This window comes from Rhynchophorus ferrugineus, unplaced genomic scaffold, assembly GCF_030347505.1.
Source record: "Rhynchophorus ferrugineus isolate W39M unplaced genomic scaffold, kcgeb_rfMv2 rfM8, whole genome shotgun sequence".
NCBI classification, from domain to species: domain Eukaryota; kingdom Metazoa; phylum Arthropoda; class Insecta; order Coleoptera; family Curculionidae; genus Rhynchophorus; species Rhynchophorus ferrugineus.
In genome coordinates, this window is record NW_027472587.1 from 9,240,124 (window position 1) to 9,262,132 (window position 22,009).

The 22,009-nt window shown below is 33.3% G+C and overlaps 1 protein-coding gene across 1 annotated transcript; it reads right to left on the reverse strand.

The window, feature by feature from the left end:
* Positions 1–6,710: 6,710 nt before the first annotated feature.
* Positions 6,711–17,422, reverse strand: LOC143201521 (uncharacterized). Its single transcript, XM_076412649.1, has 3 exons — positions 17,312–17,422; positions 7,679–8,174; positions 6,711–7,576 (listed from the first exon to the last, which is right to left on the reverse strand). Exons 1-3 carry the CDS (start codon positions 17,420–17,422, stop codon positions 6,711–6,713), a joined length of 1,473 nt encoding a protein of 490 aa, XP_076268764.1.
* Positions 17,423–22,009: the final 4,587 nt, after the last annotated feature.

The following is a 22,009-nucleotide window of genomic DNA, read 5'->3' on the forward strand; positions in this document are numbered from 1 at the left end:
CTCACGAAAATTACAACAGGCTTCAATGTGAATGTATAGACAATATAAATAATTGGACACAAGCTTGGGAAACAAGAATTAATTAAAGTAAATCTGTACATGTACAGTTCACCTATAAACAGATCGTACAAGCACCAATAACATTATATAATACTTCCATATAGCAACAACGCTAAATATCTTGGAATGAATCTAGATACAAAAATTCGCTGGAAGAAACATATTAAGAAGAAAAGAAAAGAACTGGTATTGAAATATAGGAAAATGTACTGGCTAATTGAAAGAAAATCCTAATTATCAGTACATAATAAATTGCTATTATATAAGTAAATACTGAAACCTATATGGAAATACGGAGTTCAATTATGGGGATGTTCTGCAAAGAGCAACATCAAACCATCTGACCATCTGATCTTAGTGTAGTGTAGTGAGATGCATATGATAAAAAATTACAGCTGTGACATATATAAACATTATTTCACCAGAGACTGAGTTAGGGCCGATGGGTCCTCCTAGTTATATACCTAGATTTAATTTATCATAAAGACAAATTGTAGGTTAGACGGAAACGACTATTAACAATGTAATAATTAAGTAATAAAAAAAGTTGCTATCAGTTATAGTTACTCTCTGTTGTCTATTATGATTGTCTGCCATTGCTATGTCTACCATTGTCATTGTCTATCAATGATATTCTCAATGCCATCCATTTTCAGTACCATTACTTGTAGGTACATTTATAAATCGGTACTACTATTTATCAGTACTATGATTCGCCAGCATAATTAATGCTGCTGCCAATATTGACTGTCATTATCAATATGTTTAATTAATACTTGATATTTTACGCCATGGGTTTAAAATTAGTTAGTTATAAAAGCTAGAAAAACATTTAATTAGGTGCTCAATCATTTGGGATAATCCAATGTTTTTTAGTCATTTTGTTGCCGCTCTTAATCCAATCATCATCATCATCATCATCATCGGGAAATTACATTTCTGGATTGTCATTGGAAACTACCCCAGTTAATATTTGCATAATTTGGAGTACCTTTTTTTTTGAATTCCGGTAGGTATTTACTAATAACTTACAATTTGCGTCAACTAGTCTATCACCTACATTTGATAACAAACTTATCAGGATTAATTTACTAATTGATTTCGACACGCTCAAGTTATCTCAAAAAATCATAAACAATAATTGCGATAAATTTATAGAAAATTCCTCATACGTAGTTAGTTTACCAATTATTTTCGAATATCGAATCGATGACACATACACATTTTAATCATTCGACGAGTTCATTAGGAAAGAAGCGAACTGATATCGCGTTTATTTAATTAGCATATCGGATGGTCAATGTTTACTAGCATATTTACGCAACGTATCACATTTCCATTTCATTATTTTTCCAAATTTTATTTCTCAGACAATCTTTTGAATTCTTAGAGCTCTTGACGTCACCATCTAATCATCAGCATTTCCACTAGACATTTCTTTCGGCGCTATGTTGAAATCGTTATATCTTCCTTCGCTCGCACTCTCAGTTATATTGGCAGACATTTTAATTTGAAAGGCTTTGGGCAGCTTCTATCAGATGCAGTCGTTACTGGTCTTCTCTAGATTACCGTAACATATGCGGCTACGGATTGGTCTCAGAGCCTCCCCAGCTAGGTACCGATTGCAGTCACCGTAAACTCGTCATGTATGTCAAACGTATCGTCGTCGAAGAAAATAAGTTAGCACGTCGTCGAACAATCGAACCTCCCACAGCGTTGATTACGGAAAGGAGACCTGTCCGAGAAATAGCTTGTTTTCAACGTCGTTCATAGACCACCTTCAAGTGCCAAAGCAACGATGAAGCAACTGTATCTGTAGGGCCGAAATACATCAACAGCCGTACGATATGACAACCGTAACAACCAATATTCACACATCAATATATACCGTTTGGTCATCCGTAATAACCATTTTTGTTGGTATATAAGTATATTGTATTTGATATGTTTGTCATATTTTGTCTTTTTTATTTTTGTTTGTTTAAAATTGTATGTAAAATTCTGGCACGGGAGTACTGTAGCGACCTTGAGGCATATTGAATTTTACGTCGTGAAATAACGGTCTACAAAAAACCCAGAAATATAATCCCAAATGTTGAACACGGGCGGGGTGCCAGCAGCGCCAACTGAAACACGAAAACGAATAGCTGGCAAACCCGAGACGTTTATCTGGGAGATTATTGAAGGGTACTTTGGATCATTCAGTATCTGACCAGCATCAGACGTGCCACCATCGACTGCCCAAGCCTCGCCTTTAGGTAACACCGCTGACAGCCTTTTTTATCACTTGTATATCCACATTTTATTTACATTAATAAATAACGGTCACATAATGTAAACACCACGGCTTGATTTCGTTTTACCTCCATTCACCGAAACCCCAAACACAACAATAAATAAATTTAAGCAAGATCACGCCATGGCACTATTATACCGAGTAGTTAAATTTGTCAAATTTAAGTATTAATTATACTATTCCTCGCCAATTCTATGATACCGTTACTTTAATGAAGACGTTCGTCCAGCGTTTATCAACAAATGAATTATTCAACCGCATAAACAATCAAGAAAACCTGTATATGAATCAGATAGAAGGCGACGTGGTCTGTCTGGTGATTTCTAATAGAACAGTCAAGTCAATTTAGTTTCGGTCAGTTCTGACTGAAACCACCAGATTTATTACCGAGAATAAGGCGGATCATACGATTTTGTAATGTAAATATTATATTAACGATCCTTGGATATGTATTACGCAGAACTAACTGTTCAGTACGATTGAGCAACTTGCGTTGATTACAATATGGGTAATTATTAAAACCGCAACAAGATAAGTCAATACATTTTGTTTATAAAATATAGTTAAGATGTATTTATTCAAAGTTTTGAGGATTTGATTATATACATGTTTCTCATCTATGGATTCCATTTCAAAATAACAGTTTATTTCTTGAGCTAAACCATTCTTGGAGCCATTTTTCGTGTTGCTATACAAGTGCATGCCCTATGGATACGAAAAGGTGGTAGTCGCATGAAGGGTCTGGAGAACCTTCTTTGACTGGTTTCGCTGTATGAAACAATCGTGACCTCAAGCTGCAAAATCATCTTATGATGTATTTTTTTGATCAATATACAGTTCAAATTAATGATCAATTATTGATAACGATCAGTCTTAACTATTTTCCCAGTTTTCTAGAGTTCTAAAGCAATACGACGTTGCTATCGTTGGTTATACCATGATTGTTTTGCTTGGAATTTTCTAAATAAAATTATTTTTTATTATCCACTACTATTCGATGGAAAAATGACCCCCTTCATAAATTTGAAGCAAAATTTGACTATTTTTCGCTTTTCTATTGTCTGTCGTTTAATTCATGTTTTGGGAATCTGTACCCAATAACATTTTGTTCTATGTTCTGTGTTTTGTTTCTATGATTCTGATACAATAAGAATAAATACAACAAATTGCTCACAATTTAGGGTAATTGATATGGCTCGGTGAATAGAGGCAAAACGAAGTGAATCAGTGGTGTTTACATTATGGTACCGTTATTTATTGGAGTACTATAAAAAATGTGGAAAATACAAAATAGATAAAACGGATGGCAGCGGTGTTACCTAGGGACGAGGCTTGGGCAGTCGATGGTGGCATGTCTAAACCAAACGATGGTCGATTACTGAATGATCGCAATACCCTTCAATAACATCCCAGATAAAGGTCTCGGGGTTGCCAGCTATTCGTTATCGTGTTCTAATTGTCACTGCTGGCACCGCTGCAATTATATTTCTAGGTACTTTGTTGACTGTTATTCCATGATGTAAAACTCCAAACGATGCAAAGTCCCTACAATAACATTGAAATAAAATGAATTGGATTAAAAAAATGAAATTGAAATGAAATCAATACATTGAAAATATTTTACATCTATCAAAGGGAAACCCAACAGTTCCCAATCTAGTGGTATCCCTGATATGGTTGATTCTTGTCAGATTTTACGTAAAAATATATGGAACAATTTTGCTAGTATCATGAGAAACGAATGTATCAGAAATGACCTAAAATACCTAGGACAAAATGATCAGTAAAACATTTTGAATTAGTCAGTTCTCTTAACATATTTTCGCCAATGATATTGTAGAAAATACCTCAACGCATATCACGTCATACTATACATAATACATTTTTATAAAAATAATGCTTGATATTCAAAAATTTTTAATTATTATAGATAAAAAAAAATAAATACATAGTTTTAAGAAATTTTTTAGAATTCATCGCAATATTATTAAATATTGCGCGAAAACGTTATTATCTCGGGCATACGTTTTGAGGTTTTTTTATAAGCGTTTTAAATAACTACAATGACAATTAATTACAATTTATTGAACAGTTTAGAAAAATAATTCGGCACGTTGATATTGTAAATTGTTATAAATTTTAATATCCACCGTGTGCCAAACACCTTGAGGTAACAGAAATTTATTTTATTCTAGACTAGCTGACCCGACAGACTTCGTCCTGTCAAAAAGATTTGTAATGTGGCAGTTTTTGTGCCTACGTATTTTAAAAAATTCTCCTGAACAGAACCATCACCCTGGTGATAGGGCGTTGTGAATAAAAAATAATTAAATAAAACATATATAAGGATTGAAAAGTAAGTAATCGCTTTATTGTTAATCATGTGAATCATAATTATTATTATTATTATCATTATATTGCTTTGTGGTATACGATGTTTTTTGTTTGATTACCTGGCGCATAGATAAACAAATCTGATGGTTTTCCAACACGGGAACAGGCAACATACAATTGACCATGTGAGAAACATGGGTTTTCTAGATTAATACCACAAACACTTAATGATTGCCCCTGGGACTTGTTTATAGTCATAGCAAAAGCAAGCCGTCAACATGTCTATAGGAAATTTGCCATTACCAATGTCAATGAGTTGTTTAGAGAATATGTTTCCAGATTGGTCATTTTGCAACTCGACACGCATATTCTTGCTTAAATGAAGTACTTTAACATGTTTCCACAAATTGGAGGACTTTAGACATGCATTGAGTTCATCAGCTGGCGTTGATCGTGGAATCACTGGCAATGTTTGACGAAAATCTCCTGCTAATAAAATCATTGCACCACCAAATCGGTTATTATTGCTACGTAGATCTTTTAAGGTTCTGTCTAAAGCCTCCAAAGATTTTTTATGTGCCATCGTGCATTCATCCCAAACAATCAATTTACATTGCTGCAAAAGCTTTGCCATTGCAGAGTTCTTCGAAACGTTGCAGGTTGGAGTTTCATTGCTTTGCATATTTAATGGCAATTTTAGTGCTGAATGGGCTGTTCGACCACCTTCAAGCAAAGTTACTGCGATTCCCGACGAAGCGAGTGCAAGTGCAATTTTATTTTGTGAGCGAATTGTTGCTAATATTAATGAAATAAAAAAAGTTTTTCCTGTACCACCAGGTGCATCTAAGAAATAAATCCCTCCAGTTTCATCATTTGTTACTTTCATAAGAGTTTCAAATACATACTTCTGTTGTTCATTTAACAGTGGAAGATTTGTTTGAATTTATTCTTTCAAAGCGTTGAGATCATACAGTCTTTCTCGATGCAACTCTTGGTTAAAAGCGTCATGCATTGGACGATTGGGCGCGGTCAGGCCTAATTGAATTAATAGTTTGTTTGACATTATCAAGCACATGTCCTCAATTGAAATCAATGCTTCATTGTAAATTTCTTCACTGATTTGTATATTTGGATTTCCCATTCTATTCCGTATTTGATACAAAATATCATCACACATATAATCTTTGTAATTCATCCACAAATCAATTGGGTTTGATGGGAAGCATGTAGATATGATTATAGAAAACAATGTTCGTATTTGATGAGTGTGTGATGATATTACAGCATCATTGAGAGTTTGATCCCAATGAGCGTCATTTTCAAGCAATTGCAAACGTTGACAGGCTTCTCTGTAGGATCCACACAATTCACCATCAACAGTTCGTAACTGTTGGAATGATGTTGGGCCACGTACATTGACTAATAGCAGTCGTAAATAAAAACATTCATCATTGCTTGGATGTACTGAATAAATCCGGCCAATCGCATCGGTGGAATATACATCTGTATATCCTGGAACTGGTTTTCCTTGTTTCCGTCGTATAAATCTCCTTGAGGATTGATTCCAGGTATAATATTTTGGCATTTCAGAATATAGCAATGTTTGTGCGAAATCATCGTTTTGGCATGTCTCAAAAAAACTGGTTAATGTAGTAGATGGTGGCTGAGCAGCTCTTTGTACTGCGTTCTGTGCTGTAAAATACACTCTTTGTCCATTTTCTAAATGCACAGCTAAGTGAACAACAGAAGGGTGTCTCTCATGAATAGGAAAAGAAAATATTCGCCAAACTGCTTCATTACTACTGACATAGCGGCCCATTTGGTATTGGGTAACTTCATCATTAGAATTCTCTGCACCAATTCCAATCACAGCCATATCACTCCCTTTGGTTACATATTTGCAAATGTATTTAATCGATTTCACTGAATGGCAAGATTCAACGTTGATGTGTGCTTTGAATGTCTTTGATAAAATGGGTGAATATGGAACAATCCAACGATTATCTATTTCAATATCTTGTTAATTTAATTTGACAATTGTTGATTTTCCATTGTCTGCTGTCGATCTGCGACGATACAATGGATAACCGTCATTACCAGTAATTGTTTCCGATATTAATGTCCGTGGATATCGTTTTGAACATTTACCATCCATCATACACGGTGAATTTTGATTAAGAGTTCCACAGGGACCATGTATCATGTTTTTGATAACTACCTCATGCAATCCAGGATCTACTTGTACATTAGGGATTTCAGCTGATATCACTGCATCAACTTCATTTGGCCTTATCTTTTCAACCAACCAAATCAAAATGTGTGCATGTGGCAATCCTCGTTTCTGCCACTCCACAGAATACATCCAGCAGCGTGTCTCACCAAACACATTATGTTTTACGATGAAATTCATTAAAGATTTCAACTTTTGTCTAAAGACTCTGGCTGTAATATCATGACGATCAATGGATGATTTCCCAGGTAATAACTCCTGCTTAATTTCTATCCATTGCGGATTGAATGTAAATGTGATGAACAAATCTGCTGTACCATAATGACGAACATACGACATGGCATCTTGAGCATATTCGTGCATATGCCGAGGGCTTCCGATGTATGTTGCTGGAAGAATAGTCATCCGACCGACATTCTGTGCATTTCCATCAGTATTAATCGCATCTCGAAGGTGAATATACTCTTCAGATCGGAGTTTGGTTTGATTCAACCTGATGAATGTTAATCTCTCCGTTTCAATTTTAACATACATGTCATCAACATATTTGTGATATAATCGCCGACATTTCAATATGTGATTATCTGCATTTTCCCGAATCATTAGGCGGTATGAATAATAGTTCATTGAACTGACTTTTTTGTTGGTTTCAGAACCTGTAAACAGATTTTGTTTTAATAACATTCAAATATAAAATTAAAATACATAATATAGTGACTGAGATATTATCGCCATAGCTAAACTAATATTTTAGTTACCTGTAATGGGATTTATCATTTTTATTGATAAATCGTAGCCATCTTCACCTTGCCAAAATATAATGGGATATTGCAGTGCATCATATGAGCGGTGTGTTTCCTTTATAGGTTGTAATTGAAAATTCCGACGATGTAAAACAATATCACGGGATTCCAAGTTTTCTCCAACTACAACGATAGCAACTTCATCAATAGTTGGTGCATTAAAACGTCTTGTATGTTGACCTGCAGGTGTTTTATCAGCTCTGATTACAATTTTGTGATTATCGGATGGCATCAGATCCAGGGCAGTTTTAAACAATATAATCAATTGATTGTGTTGATGAAATAAAGTTTGTAATTGTTCTACAATAGACCTTTTTACTAAATTGTTATGTGCACAACGCAGATCAATTTCTTGTGGTGAATTGCCCATAAAATAAATTTGCAGGAATTTGTTGTCGCTATCTGACACTGGTAACAGTGAACCTGCTCTGTGATATATTTGCCCTTGTATCTGTAAATAAAAAAAATATTATGGTGTGGTATAAATTAATGGATTGTCAATGATCAAACTTAAATAATATTTGATCTTAAAAAGTATATATTTAGTTTTAACTAATATCTATCAAATATAAAATATAATAAAAGTGTCACTGAAACTGAATCACCATATAATATGATGACTAAGTGATATATTTCGTAATGATTAAGAAATTGAAGATTAGTAACACATCTTAACTTTGGTGACAGAAAATTTTGTTCGCTAAAATAATTATGAGTAACTGCTATAATACATACCTTGAAAGTTGGCATAAAATTTTCCCGAACTGCATTTGTTGCCCCAAATGAAGTCATTTGAAAGCAATTGTTATATTGTTGAATATGTGTCAAAAAGTGTATAGAATCTGTTCCTATTCCTGAAACCAATGAGTACAATGGTTCTGGTGGTGGATCCAATTGTATCAATTTCACTTTACCATTTGCGCAACACAATCCATTGGCATCGTTTTTGTATTTTAATGCCTTACAGTGCGAGCAAACCAAGTTCATAGAACCAATAACAACACATTGGTAGTTACTGTAGTCAATTGACACATCGTAACTGAAAGCAGCTGGATTCAAACTTGCGCGATTATTAGTTGAATGTCGCGCTCGCGCTTCACGCGTTTGTGATATCCGAATTCTTTCACGTTCATTTCCGTCGTCACGTTCTTGTGCAGTACGATTAGATCGGTAATTAGCTTGGTTTATAGCATTTCTGGTTCTTCTACCTAAATTGCTTCGTCTTATAGGAGGCATATCAAATATAAATTATTTTTTCACTAATCACGAACTAAACAAACACTAACTAACTAAACACTCTGCACAAAACACGATATACGAATTTGTTTCGTGTATCACTTGACAATTCATCTGTCATCTGTCAAAAGTCATCTGTAACAGACAACTTTTTTTTTTAAATTTGATATGACTTGAACTCAAATCCTTTTAAGCCGTACGAATTGTTTTATTTATTTAAAATTTGAATTAAATTTTAAACAAATAAAAAAATTTAAATAAATAAAACAATTCGTACGGATTAAAAGGATTTGAGTTCAAGTCATATCAAATTAAAAAAAAAAAAGTTGTCTGTTACAGATGACTTTTGACAGATGACAGATGAATTGTCAACTGATACACGAAACAAATTCAAACAAAAAGGGCTATTTTTAGGGTTTTTCCAGCAATAATTCTAATTTTTCTCGCCGTAAAAACCATCCCTGAACTTCAACGAACATTTTAAAAAAAGATTTGGCCAAATTGGTCCAGGCGTTGTTGAGTTATGCGCTTAGGAACATATTTTGCGATTCATTTTTATATATAAGATTTGAAACAAAATCGTCTTTTTCAATTTTAACAATTTCGTCTCTGATTGCTGAAATATTTGTTGCTACTGATCTACTATATGGTCTATTGTATTCTTAAAAGCCTTTTGTTGAAATAACATTAGATACTGATTCTTTAGATACCTTTTTCTTCCATCCCACATTTCTCATTGAGTTTATCTGTGTAAGTACCCTAAAGTTTTTAACAAATTATCATTTTTGGGATAAACAATTTTAAGTTGTTCTTTTCAAGAGCTACATAAAAGTATTGTTAATTATATAAATTAAAAAATACGTTATGTGTTTATGTCTGACTAAGAGATGTGATGCATGAGCTATTTAAATATAAAACAGAAAATAAAATAATTTTTCGAGCAAAATAAATGATTTTATTATATTAGACCTTTTTCGGAAAACCATGTTGTGGATTTTTTTATGTTTCACAGTCTTCGGTGCTCATTTCACCACGTCTAAACTTAGCAGACCAATCTTTGATGGTTGATTTTCCTGGGGTAGTATCCGGAAACTCGGCATCAAGCCAAATTTTTGCGTAACTGTATGTTTCCCTTCAAAAAGCAATATTTTATCAACACGGCAAATTCCTTTTTATCCATTTTTTTCACAAAAAACAAAAAATGCTTCACTCAAAATGCTATAATCCACAAACTATTTTTTTATTATTTAATTAATATATTGTTACTAGTCGTTTCCGTCTAACCTACAATTTGTCTTTATAATAACTTAAATCTAGGTATATCTAGGTAATCTAGGTAAATCTAGGAGGACCCATCGTCCCTATCTCAGTCTCTGATGATAAACATTATTTATACATGTCACTTCTGAATTTTTCACGACACTACACAAGATCAAATGGTTTGATTCTTTTGAGTCTGTGTCCTGTTCTGGTAGTATCCAATAGTTGCAATATTTCAATATTCCTATGAGAATGGAGTCTTTCCTCGTGCCCCCTTGAAATTCTCTTGATTTCTTGACCGACTGTGTGTATCTGAAGGTCTCAATGTAGGTAATCAGTCCTGTAGTATTTGGGTACACCCACAATACCTCTCAGGAATTTGTTCTGAAAAATTTGTATTTGATTTATGTTACTCTTTGCAGAACATCCCCATAATTGAACTCCGTATGTCCGTATAGGTTTTAGTATTTGCTTATATAATAGCAATTTATTATGTACTGCTAATTGTGATTTTCTTCCAATTAGTCAGTTCATTTTCCTATATTTCAATTCCAGTTCATTTCTTTTCTTCTTTATATGTTCCTTCCAGCGAAGTTTTGCATCGAGATTCATTCCAAGACATTTAGCGTTGTTGCTGTATGGAATGACAGTGTTATTTAATGTTTTTGTTGCTTGTACGATCTGTTTATAGGTGATCTGCACATGTACAGATTTACTTTTATTAATTCTTATTTTCCAAGCTTGTGTCCAATTATTTATATTGTCACTTGCCTGTTCTAATTTCCGTGAGGCTTCTTCACTATTGTTCCCGACAGCTATAACCGCAGTATCATCAGCAAATGTAGCCATCGTAATATTTTCCATTCGTGGTATATCACAAGTGTAGTGTAGATAAAGAATTATGAGGACCAATTATGAATTATGGAGACGAGGTTTGGGCAGTCGATGGTGGCACGTCTAAACAAAACGATGGCCGGTTACGGAATGATCGAAATACCCTTGAATAACATTCCAGATAAACGTCTCGGGGTTGCCAGCTATTCGTTATCATGTTCTAGTTGTCGCTGCTGGAAACCCGTCCGTGTTCAACATCTAGGATTGTATTTCTAGCTATTTTGTTGACCGTTATTCTACGATGTAAAATTCGACATGCCTCAAGGTCCCTGCAATGCGATATATGTTGGCCGCTTCGTTCTGATAATACGAACAAACGTCACAAGCGCAACATTTGCGAAATCAACGTTACCTCTACAGAATCTAACCTTGTCTTATTACTCATATGCCACTAATTACTTCGTCGCGAATAATAATCGGATGCCGACGGATACTTGCGAAATATAGCTAATAAGAATAATCATGATCACTGCCACAATTCGCCATTAAATATGGCACATATCGCCGTGCAGTTTCGGTTTAAAATTGGACCGTGACGTTCGGTTGATGTTGTTCGTCCGACGAGGAGGTTTTTTGTCGATAATTTTTATTAATGTCGGTTCCTTTTTGATGCAAATTAGATGTGAAATGCGCTTTGTTGCCGGGCCGAATGCTAATGAGTGTCTTTTTCATTAACCGACTGTTTGGTGGTTGTCTATTGAAAGATATCCGACAGAACTTCTAAATATTTATTGAGGATATATGCTAAATAGACGGAGTGAATATCACATCAAATATACGATTTACATCTATAGCAAATAGACGTTTATTTTTTTTTTCAATTACACCTTATATTACCAATTAATTTAGTGCTACTGTTTTGTTGTACTTGCAGTACTACAATTCGATTAATGCAAGGCGAGCTCGGGATTAATACAACAGTATATATTTCACAAATTAAAATAAATCCTAATCTACTCTAGGAATGTTCGTCGGGTGGGTCAGTCGGTCGAAATGTGTGGCTGCCGCTGCGATTATTTGTCAGAACACTCACTACTATTTTTGGAAGGAATTTGCACGAGAACTGAAAACACTGGTTGAAGAAATACTGTTTATTTTTAATATTAAATTATACATGTGGTCGACGGGAGAATTGACAGGATATTAGGTTACGTAGAAGAAATACGGTAGCGCTGTGGAAGTGGTACTATTACAAGGGAATGGAGAAAAGAAAAGAGAACGAGACGTCGTCGTGATGGTCTCTTATAGTCTGGAACTGCATGGAACCAATCCACCGGCGTGGCCAACCTTTGTATTCGTTTCTTTGTACACTACATAAGCGAAAGTTAAGAATACATTTATTCATTAAACCAGTTCGTGTGTTCTGCGTGCTGTTGAGCAGCTACGTTGCTGTGATTTAGCAAACTTATTTCATGTTTTAAGGCGAAATCTTGGAGCCCTTCGTGTATCCATTTGATTTCGAGGTCATCATGCAGCTCTTCGTTGGTTACGTAGAGATAAGCATTGGTAATTAATCGTAGAACTTTGATTTGGGTGTGTTGGATTATTAGTTGGTTTGAGATTTCAATGTAATCCCATATTTGTACCCGGTGGGGCCAAATTAGCTTTATGATTGACTGATAAACCAATCTCTTTGAGTTTAGTTCAAGTTGAGAGTATCTTTCGACTAACCAGTTGCTTGACTTTGAGTCTAATCTGCTCTGTTTTTGTCTAATGTACTCTTTCCAATTTAACCATCGAGATGTATTTCGAGGTATTTAGCTGATTCTGTTTGAGTAATCGGGCATCCGTTAAGTGATATAATTAAGTTTTTGTCAGTTCGTCGCAACGCAAAGTTAACGTGGCCAGATTTGGAGCTATTAAGCTGTATTTTCCAGTCTCTAGTCCATTTGTAGACTTTGTTCACCACTACTTGTACTTTTCCTACAACCTTAGACACGGAAATATCTTTTGTCACGATAACGTCTGCAAAAGTTCCAAGCACTGTTTCTTTTACTGTTAGGATACCAGCATTATAGAGAAGATATGGGAGTGACTCCTTTATAGATATATATACTCCTTTATAGATATACTACCCTGTAGAACTCCGGTCATTCTAGACCTTTGTTTCGGAAAAAATATTGACACCAAAGATTGTACGACAGAACCATGTTTTGATCTATCATCTGATCATTCACCAAGTTTCTTCTTTATTATATATATATTTCTATATTTTATTACACATTTTTGTAAATATTTAATTGATCTATATCTAGATAACATTTGAAAATCATTTCATTTTTAAATGGACTACACAACTTATGCAGTATCACCGTAAGTTCCTGAAAATATTACTTATGTAGAGGTATTAAAATTGTTACTTTATTTTAAAAACACCCAATTTAATAGTTAAGTTAGATTGTTTACATTGACACTTCTAATTTGTGCCAATGGATATCGCTGATCAAAATACATACACAGAACACCTAATACTTATTTTTTATTTGACCGAACCAATTATAATTTAGATACAGGTAGAAATATAACTTTTAGATATCACCCCATAGTCAAGATATAAACACCTTAAGCATGAAATATCCTTATTGCTTTCTGCCGTATTTACATTATAACTTTCAAGATTATGTGGGCAAAATGACTTTAAACGATATGCTTAATGTTTATTTATGAACGCTGATGAGAGACGCGTGAAAGAGTTGGCCGAATCAGGTTAAGTAAAGAAACGTTTTTGAACTTTAAATATCGCATATTAAGAATATTTAGATTACAACTTCGACTTCACCTATTTTAATTACCCAGTATTTATTTTAACGCGAATCGGTTTGATAATATCGCCAACAAATCAAATAAAACAAATCATAAATAATAACGATTTTAGGCTTGCGAAATTGCCGGTTAAAAATTAAATACAGTGGTCCAATATTAATAGAAAAAAAAGTCGAATGAATTAAAAACGAGTAAAAAGCAATGAATCAGTCAAGATTTAATATGCAATAAATGCGGCTATTGTATAATTTAATGCCTACATGTAAAATTAAACGTAAATATAAATTTCATATACGTTTTACTTATTATTTTCCAATAAACTGCAACATAGAAATCACGCCTTCGCCAAATTCGCATTACGATATTAATAATTTTACACCGAATGACCTATAATAACATGTTTTATTTATCCAAAAAAGCGCTATTTGTTTTATGAGTTTGGAGTTGATCGTATATACAATATATAATAATGGGGCAAAAAATATCCTCTATACATAAATAATTTATGTTTCATTATGAAAGTTTTGACAGGAAATAGCTCATATTGCCATTGTTATTAAACATAACTCGATATTAATAATGGTAAAGTATGAAAGGAAACAATTTATATATAAAACGTATCTACATTATATATGATATTAAAATAATCCCATTATGATTAAAACAATTATTTACTGAGCTGGCTTGGTAGCTCCAGTAGTTATGACGACAGCATGGTCTTCCTACTGTTGCGATAGTCGTAGGTTCGAATCCTGCAGGGCAGGTACATTATATTTATTATTGTAACTGTAAATTTCTCTGTGGCGACAACAGTGTAAAATCTGTCATGGAATAACCATCCCAATAACACCAACAACCGGACTGTGTAAAATGGTCTAATGTAATGATATCTGGTCAGAAGTGGCTATTTCTAGATGGTCCCAGCCGGTATACGGTAAACTATGGCAGTTTCGGGTAGATTTTGCCACGGGACGATATTCACAAGCGATCGGAAAGTAGAGTGAACTACGGCAGTCATTTTTGTTTTGATTCTGTCACTGGTAAGAGCTCTTTTAGATTATCTAAACCAAATTCGGTATATTTTCGGCATAATTGGCCAAGCGAAACTAAAATTTCATATAAATATGACTGGATATCCTGTATGTGAGCTGGGGATGCAGAAAAAGTATCGAAATATCGATATGTTTTTCAGACAATTGGTTTTAAAGGTTTATCTAAAATATTACTACTTTTTAAGAAATTTTAAAATAATATTTTTTTAAATATCGATATATCGAAATACTGATATTTTTTCCTGTCGTCAACGCCCCTAATGTGAGCATACCTCATCAAAATTACAACCCATTGATCATAAAGCATCATTCTACATTATTAAAACTGAACAAGGAATATTGAAGTGTGACTTGATTGATGCTCTTTATAGATTGATGCTCTGCTTAGATGTAGAAAGATAGTATTTAAAGAACAACTAAATCCTGAATAATTAATATTGCGGGTTCCAATTTTGGTAAATATGAACTACACTTCTCAATACATAATTCCACTTCTAAATTAGAGTATAATCGATCAGGAATTTACAAAAGTGTATCAAAAGGTAAAATGCATTCAATTAATCAAGTATTTATACCATATACTTCAAATTCACCTCTAATTTACAAGAACTGGCAAAGTGGCGCGATAGGCATTTCAAGAATTAGAGCTGTTGTTCGAAACCCACGTTAGGTAGAAAGTCTAGTCCAGATAAACGTTTAACTGTTAAAAAGGATACTTTAAAATACATAAATTACTTACACAATACACTTGAAAAATTGTTGATCATGACACACTACGATATAAATAACCATTATTTTAATGTGCAATAAAACATATTATATTAAAATACTTAATATTTATTTTAGTTTTTTAAAATCACAAGCAGTTTTTTATATTTTCAATCTCTATTCAGTGCTACAATTTTTGGTCATATTTTAGAAACTATAAAAAACAATGTTTAAAGCATAACATACCTAAAAATATCTCAGGTCCACTGAATCCAATATCTTAGGTAGAGTCCAGGTAGAGTCGAAATGAAGTGTACAGTGCATATTTTAAATAAAACGATAATTCTGATTTAAATAAACAATCTCCAAATAGGCGAGCTTGTTATTATTTTACAGCTCGTTAGCTTTTATCTGTTTTAAATTAAACAAAAATAGAAAGTAGCGAAAATAAATTAATAAATGGTTATGTAGAAAAGTTACGAACATATTTTAACAAATTATTTTGATAAGTAAGTCTTATAATTTATGTCATTTTTAAAAATATTTCTCGACTTTGCATAAATCCTCGTTATTTTCGCTCAATATACTGTAAAAATCTTATCACTGGAAGACTCTCTCGTCACTAATTTTCCAAATCTAACAAGTCATAGAAGCAATAACACAAGGCACAAATAGGCCTAAATATTGATTTACACACCAAAACCTTGTTATCTAATGATAATTTAGATTTACGCTCTATCAGCTAATACATTTGGTTTAGTTTAAGCCCAAGCTGTTTGCGTTTTGCCGCTATATCCTTCCATGTCAAACGTCGATCAAAACGCATTCCCGGATATTTAACGTTTTCTGCTTGTGGAACTTCATGATTATTCAATTATTATTTACTGACAAAGGGTTAATGTCACATGGTTAGATTTTGTCTCATTTGCTTTGATACGCCACGTTTTCAACTACAATTCGACTTTCTTAAGTGCAAGTTGGAGGTTTCTTGTGGCTGGTACTGGATCCTCGTGTGATGATAAAACCGCTGTATCGTCAGCATATGTTGCAATAGTAGTGTTTCTTGAGGTCGGTAGGTTAGCTGTATACAATAGATATAATAATGGGCCAAGAACACTACCCTACGGAACACCCGAATATATAGGGTGTAGGTCAGTGTATTCATAACCCTATTTGACAATAAAATGTCTGTCTTTGAGGTATTTTATCTAATAAACGTTCACTAGTACACGCTAGAACCTTTTCTGTATCCCAGTGTGGCTCTTTTTAAACATTTTATCTTGTGGGAAAATCTGGAAAAAAAGATGTCTTTGAAGTGTCGAACAGTAGTAGTCTGATATAATTGATATACTCCTTTTTCTTTGGTATCTTTTCTCTGTCTCTTCCATCACCTTGTTATTCAATCACATTTCCCAAATTTTCCGGAAAAGAGTCGAGGTGGGGATAAAGAAATTGTACTTTTAGTCTCATTAGACAACCTAAAGTATGAAATGCATTTAGCATTCTTTTGACGATTTGTATCTAGTTAGGGTATTTATGGTTGCCAAAAAATATCAACAATTACTTTTGATACCTAATCCTTCATCGTGATGAATTATGTGTCCAAAAAAGGCCTGGAAGCTTGGAAATTACGTATTAGCAGTCTCGATCTTTAGGAAGTGATTTTATAAATTACTTCATCTATCCCAACTTTATGTGCAGCGGTGGTAAAATAATGTGGAGGTACCAATGGGTGTTTGAAGACGTATTTTCTCACATCCTGGAATTTTTTCTTTATTATTTTCATTTTCAGCATACCGAAATAAATTGAAATCAGTTGAAAATGCTCAAACTATTGATGTTATATTCCTGTATAATCAAATGGAGTTGTGTTTGGTAAATACGATGGGTGAATTAGAATTTCACATTTATGTTTAATGTTATAAATATGCCGGTGCTTATGTAATGTATCAATAACGTCAAGAATATCATATTTGAATATCAAATAAAAGCTATTTAATTATATTTGAATAATAGTACATTTTTAATAATTCCGCAAAGGAGAAGAGTGATGTAAAATGTGATCCAAAGCCCCAAAAAAAAAATTTTTATTCCATGTTATTTAAATTCATAAACTGTTATCCATATTAATTATGTTACAGATTGAAGCCTCTATCAATAAACAATCACGTCAGATTAGAAGAACACACTCGAGAACTGACAAAATCGCACAGGTAAAAAATAAGGTGAGATTTTATTAAAATATCAAATAATAAAAAGATTAATATCAGCTTAATTTAAATAAACAAACTCCAAGTAGCTGTGAAGATCATAATTTCGCACTTCGTTAACTCCAGCTATTTTTAATTATTAGACAAATGTTTATATATAAATGGATCCGTGAATATAATATTATCTAGTCACATAACGCACACATCATGCCTTAAAAAAACGACATTATTTGACGAAGCAATATATTAAGAAAATAAAATCATATACGAAAAAAATAATTACGAACGAGGAAGCAGAGAGCTACTGCTGTCGTCATATTCAAACAAGGCCGCAGATTTGACAATGGCGATATTGATACAATTAAAACGCAGTTGAAGTACTTATCAGCAATCAGGGTTGCCACGTTAACCCTGAGATATTTATTAAACGATGTGGGCGGACCGCTGGCATTGAATATATCAAATAATTGTGCATGAACAAATATAATGAGATGAGATTTTATTTGAAAAACTGTTTGCTGTATTTGGATTGTGTAACTGAATATGATAATATTTATTCCCAGATTGAGAATATGCATTAATATATTGCAAAATTGTAATTTAGATATGTTAGCTGCAATATTTTTCTCGTACTTATGATCATATATGAATCTCCTACTAACTAGATTTATTCGTGTCTGCTGCACAACCCGAGTTTCAAAACATGGAGAGTATTCTGCAGGATATCCGGCATTATTCAGTTTGACTACCGGCGTGGTTATTATTTGTGGAACTTTACAAAAAGAACAAGCTCACTCAATAATAAAAAAAGGTGTATAGCAACGCAGTGTTTTGGGTTCTGGTCTTTACCTACTCTATATATGTGAAAAACATCAAATATAGAATATTATTATAGCCACCAGAAAACTACAATACGCAATTTGTTATATAAATACGTGGACCCAGGACATGCAAAATAAAACACAAAGGGACTAAATTAGTCCAAGTACCTTGGGATGAATCCTGATACAATGTTTCGTTAGAAAGATAATATAGAGAAGAAAAGGAAAGAACTACATTTGAAATACAATAAAATGTATCGGTTATTTGGAAGAAAATCTAAATTCTTCGTACATAATCTATTCAAAACAGTAGTGATATGTCCGTCAATATGTGCCTGTCGAAAGTTGTAAATTAGTTTTACAGTCAGACAATATTTTTCTTCTCATTTTCTTTTATTTAAATAGAGTTAGAATGTTGTTAGAGAAGTTCGAACATGAATGAGACTGCAAAAGTTATCCGTTTGTAAAACGTCTGCAAAATTCTTCAAAATACTATAACTACGGGTTGTAAACCGGAAAACGTTGTTTTAACTCTTTGTTTTAATGAATTTAAAATGACCGCGGTTTTCATTGAAAATATTTTTTGCGCGTTGCAACTGCACTGAATATTAGTAGGGGTACGGTCACTAAAATATCTCAAGAAATAATATACAATATAATCTTAAATACATCAAAAAGAAATCGTCTTTATGCGAAACAGGTGACGAATCAAGATCAGCTTGATGTTGTATCAGAGATCAAATATATAAAATAAATAAAAAATGAAATATATAAAAACAGTAAGTAGTTTTTTCAATCGAAATATAATTTAATAAAATTATTTGAAAAAATCGTTAATCTGGGAGGAATTAAATCCATAAAAAACCAAAAAATATACCGCTATTTGAGGGATGTAGAACATCCCTTTATACACTGTTGGGTAATACAGGTTTTAGCGGCTGTAACGTCAACTCACGAAGGGGTTTCATCGAATTTCCAGACAGTGCTTTTAAAAGAATACAATTTATAATTTTGCAAAAACATACATCAAAATCAGGGAATAATTATTAAATCAATTTGCATATTTAGATGAGACATGGATATTTCAGAATAATACATTGGGTCACTCGTGGCAAGATGATAATAAATAGAGTGTAAAGTAAACAAAAGTTGATGGAAGAAGGTAAACGTGGGAATAACTATCGATTGGGTTTTGTTAGTCATAACATTTATTAATAATTCATTGCAGACATAGAGTTCTTCAGGCTGGAAACAGGAATGGTTTAATTCCTGGTACAGAATTAATATTTGCCTAAGGTATTCTATGTCCAAGGGTAACTACCATGAATAAACGAACCATAACTTGTTTTTGCACTGGTTTGAAAATGAGTTTTAAAGAACTTGGAAGAACCATCAGTTATTGTCATGGATAATGCACCATATCATAGTACAATGGTGGAGAAGATGCCAACAAGTACATGAACAAAGGCTGCAATTTAGGAATGGCCTAAACTACATAAAATAAACTTTGAGGAAACCATGTTGAAAATGAACTATCTCAAATTGTTACTCGGTAAATATAATTCAAATAATTAATTGCATTTTATGTAATTTACTTTTATAGAAATAAGCTGGAGAAACTTGGTATATCAGATTGCTGAACGTTATGGCCACAAATTATTTCGTCTTCCTCCCCATCACTGCATATTTAATCCAGTTCAGTTGATACGGGGTATTATGATATCAGCGGTTGAAAGTGCGTATGGGGCAAAAGCTTTTTCAATTCAACATGCAGCCCAGTGTGCCACACCTTGTCGAAGGCCAGAGAAATATCGAGAAATGCAGCAGAGCAATATTTTTTATCTTTTAAGTTTTTGTTAATTTGGTTGACTTTTCTATGTATTTGTTCTGTTGTTCCGTGTTTATTACGGAGGCCAAATTGATGGCCTGGAATAATATTTCTTTTTTCTGCGATTATTTTAAGTCTCTTAATGTATAGTTTTTCCGAAAAGTTTAGAGATCACAGGTAACAGGCTTATATGACGATAAGAGAAGACATCTTCTGATTTTTTCCCAGTTTTAAGAATCATAATAATTTGAGCCACTTTCCAAGTCCTCCGAAAGTAATTAAGTCTTAGCATGGCATTAAATATGAATGTTGCGGATATTTCAAACCAATACGGATTAAATACTGTTTTTAAGTGTTTAGGGAAAACTTTTGCTATCTTCAATATCCTAGCCCAGGTATTGGTGTCAATTTTAATGGGTGGATTATACCTTGAGGTTTTTCAATTTTTTTTTTTACTTTCCAGCAAGTAGTTAAATAGTTTTGAATTCCTTGATTTGGTTCCTTGTTTATTAGCTCTTTCAGCAGTTTTCTCTTTTAAGCAATTTTTTTGTTTAATTGTAGATTAAATATAATTAAACGTTTGATATGTCGCGCTATTAGGTATTGCGTACAATGCGGCCTCTTGTATAGTTTTAGTTATATTTTTTGCTGCTATTTCTCTATCTCTTTCTGTTTTGAGAGGTAAATTTAAAGATATTAAACAATCTAGCTTTTCTCTAAATAGCAGCCTGTTGGTTTTAGTGTTATGCGAAGAAGGTGGTTTTGTTTTGTAGAGAATATTTGAATTCACTGTTATAATAACTGGTGAGTGATCAGATGATAGATCGAAGCATGATTCAGCTTTGTACGTTTTGGTGTCAATCTTTTTTGTAACACAAAAGTCTATCACTTCTTGAATTTTATTTCTATCTTACGGCTAATATGTTGGCTCACCAGTAAGGATATGCTGTAATTTATGTGCCTTTATTGCTTTAACCAATCCTCTGCCTTTTGGTGTTATTGATCTAGAACCTCACATTACATGTTTTGCATTGTAGTCTCATCTGACAATGAATCTATCTTAACCCAACGTGTTAAATAAACCATGGTGTTGTTCTGCATTATTGTTGTGTTTGGGTAGACAATACATAGCACTCATTGTTACTGGCCCGTTCACTTCTTTAGTGGTTACACTGGTGGCTTTTAAATATTCCTTGCTGAATTTCTCTCTTTCACAGTGTGTTATGTTTCATAGGATAATTATGGATATCCCTCCATGTGCTTTATCATCTGGGTGCTTTTTTGTGATACAGCTTGTATTTCGGAATCCGTAAGTTACTTCTATCCGTGATGAAAAAATAGTGGTAAACATCTTATCAAAACCGAAAAAGAAATATTCGATATAGTGGAAGGCGACGGACTATAAACACCTAATTTCATTAGTGCCCCAGAAAAAATTAGGTTTTCAATAGACCATACATCATTCGGTTTATACAGATTCCGTATATATTTTGCAAGAACAACTACCGGAGATG

Excerpts from the sequence above, each read along its gene's own strand:
- LOC143201521 (XM_076412649.1), bottom strand. The coding sequence starts at position 17,422 with ATGAAAATAATAAAGAAAAAATTCCAGGATGTGAGAAAATACGTCTTC. Across the intron at positions 8,175-17,311 it reads ATAAAGTTGGGATAGATGAA|ATACAAGGGCAAATATATCA; the intron begins GTAATTTATAAA and ends TTTTATTTACAG. Across the intron at positions 7,577-7,678 it reads AATGATAAATCCCATTACAG|GTTCTGAAACCAACAAAAAA; the intron begins GTAACTAAAATA and ends ATCTGTTTACAG.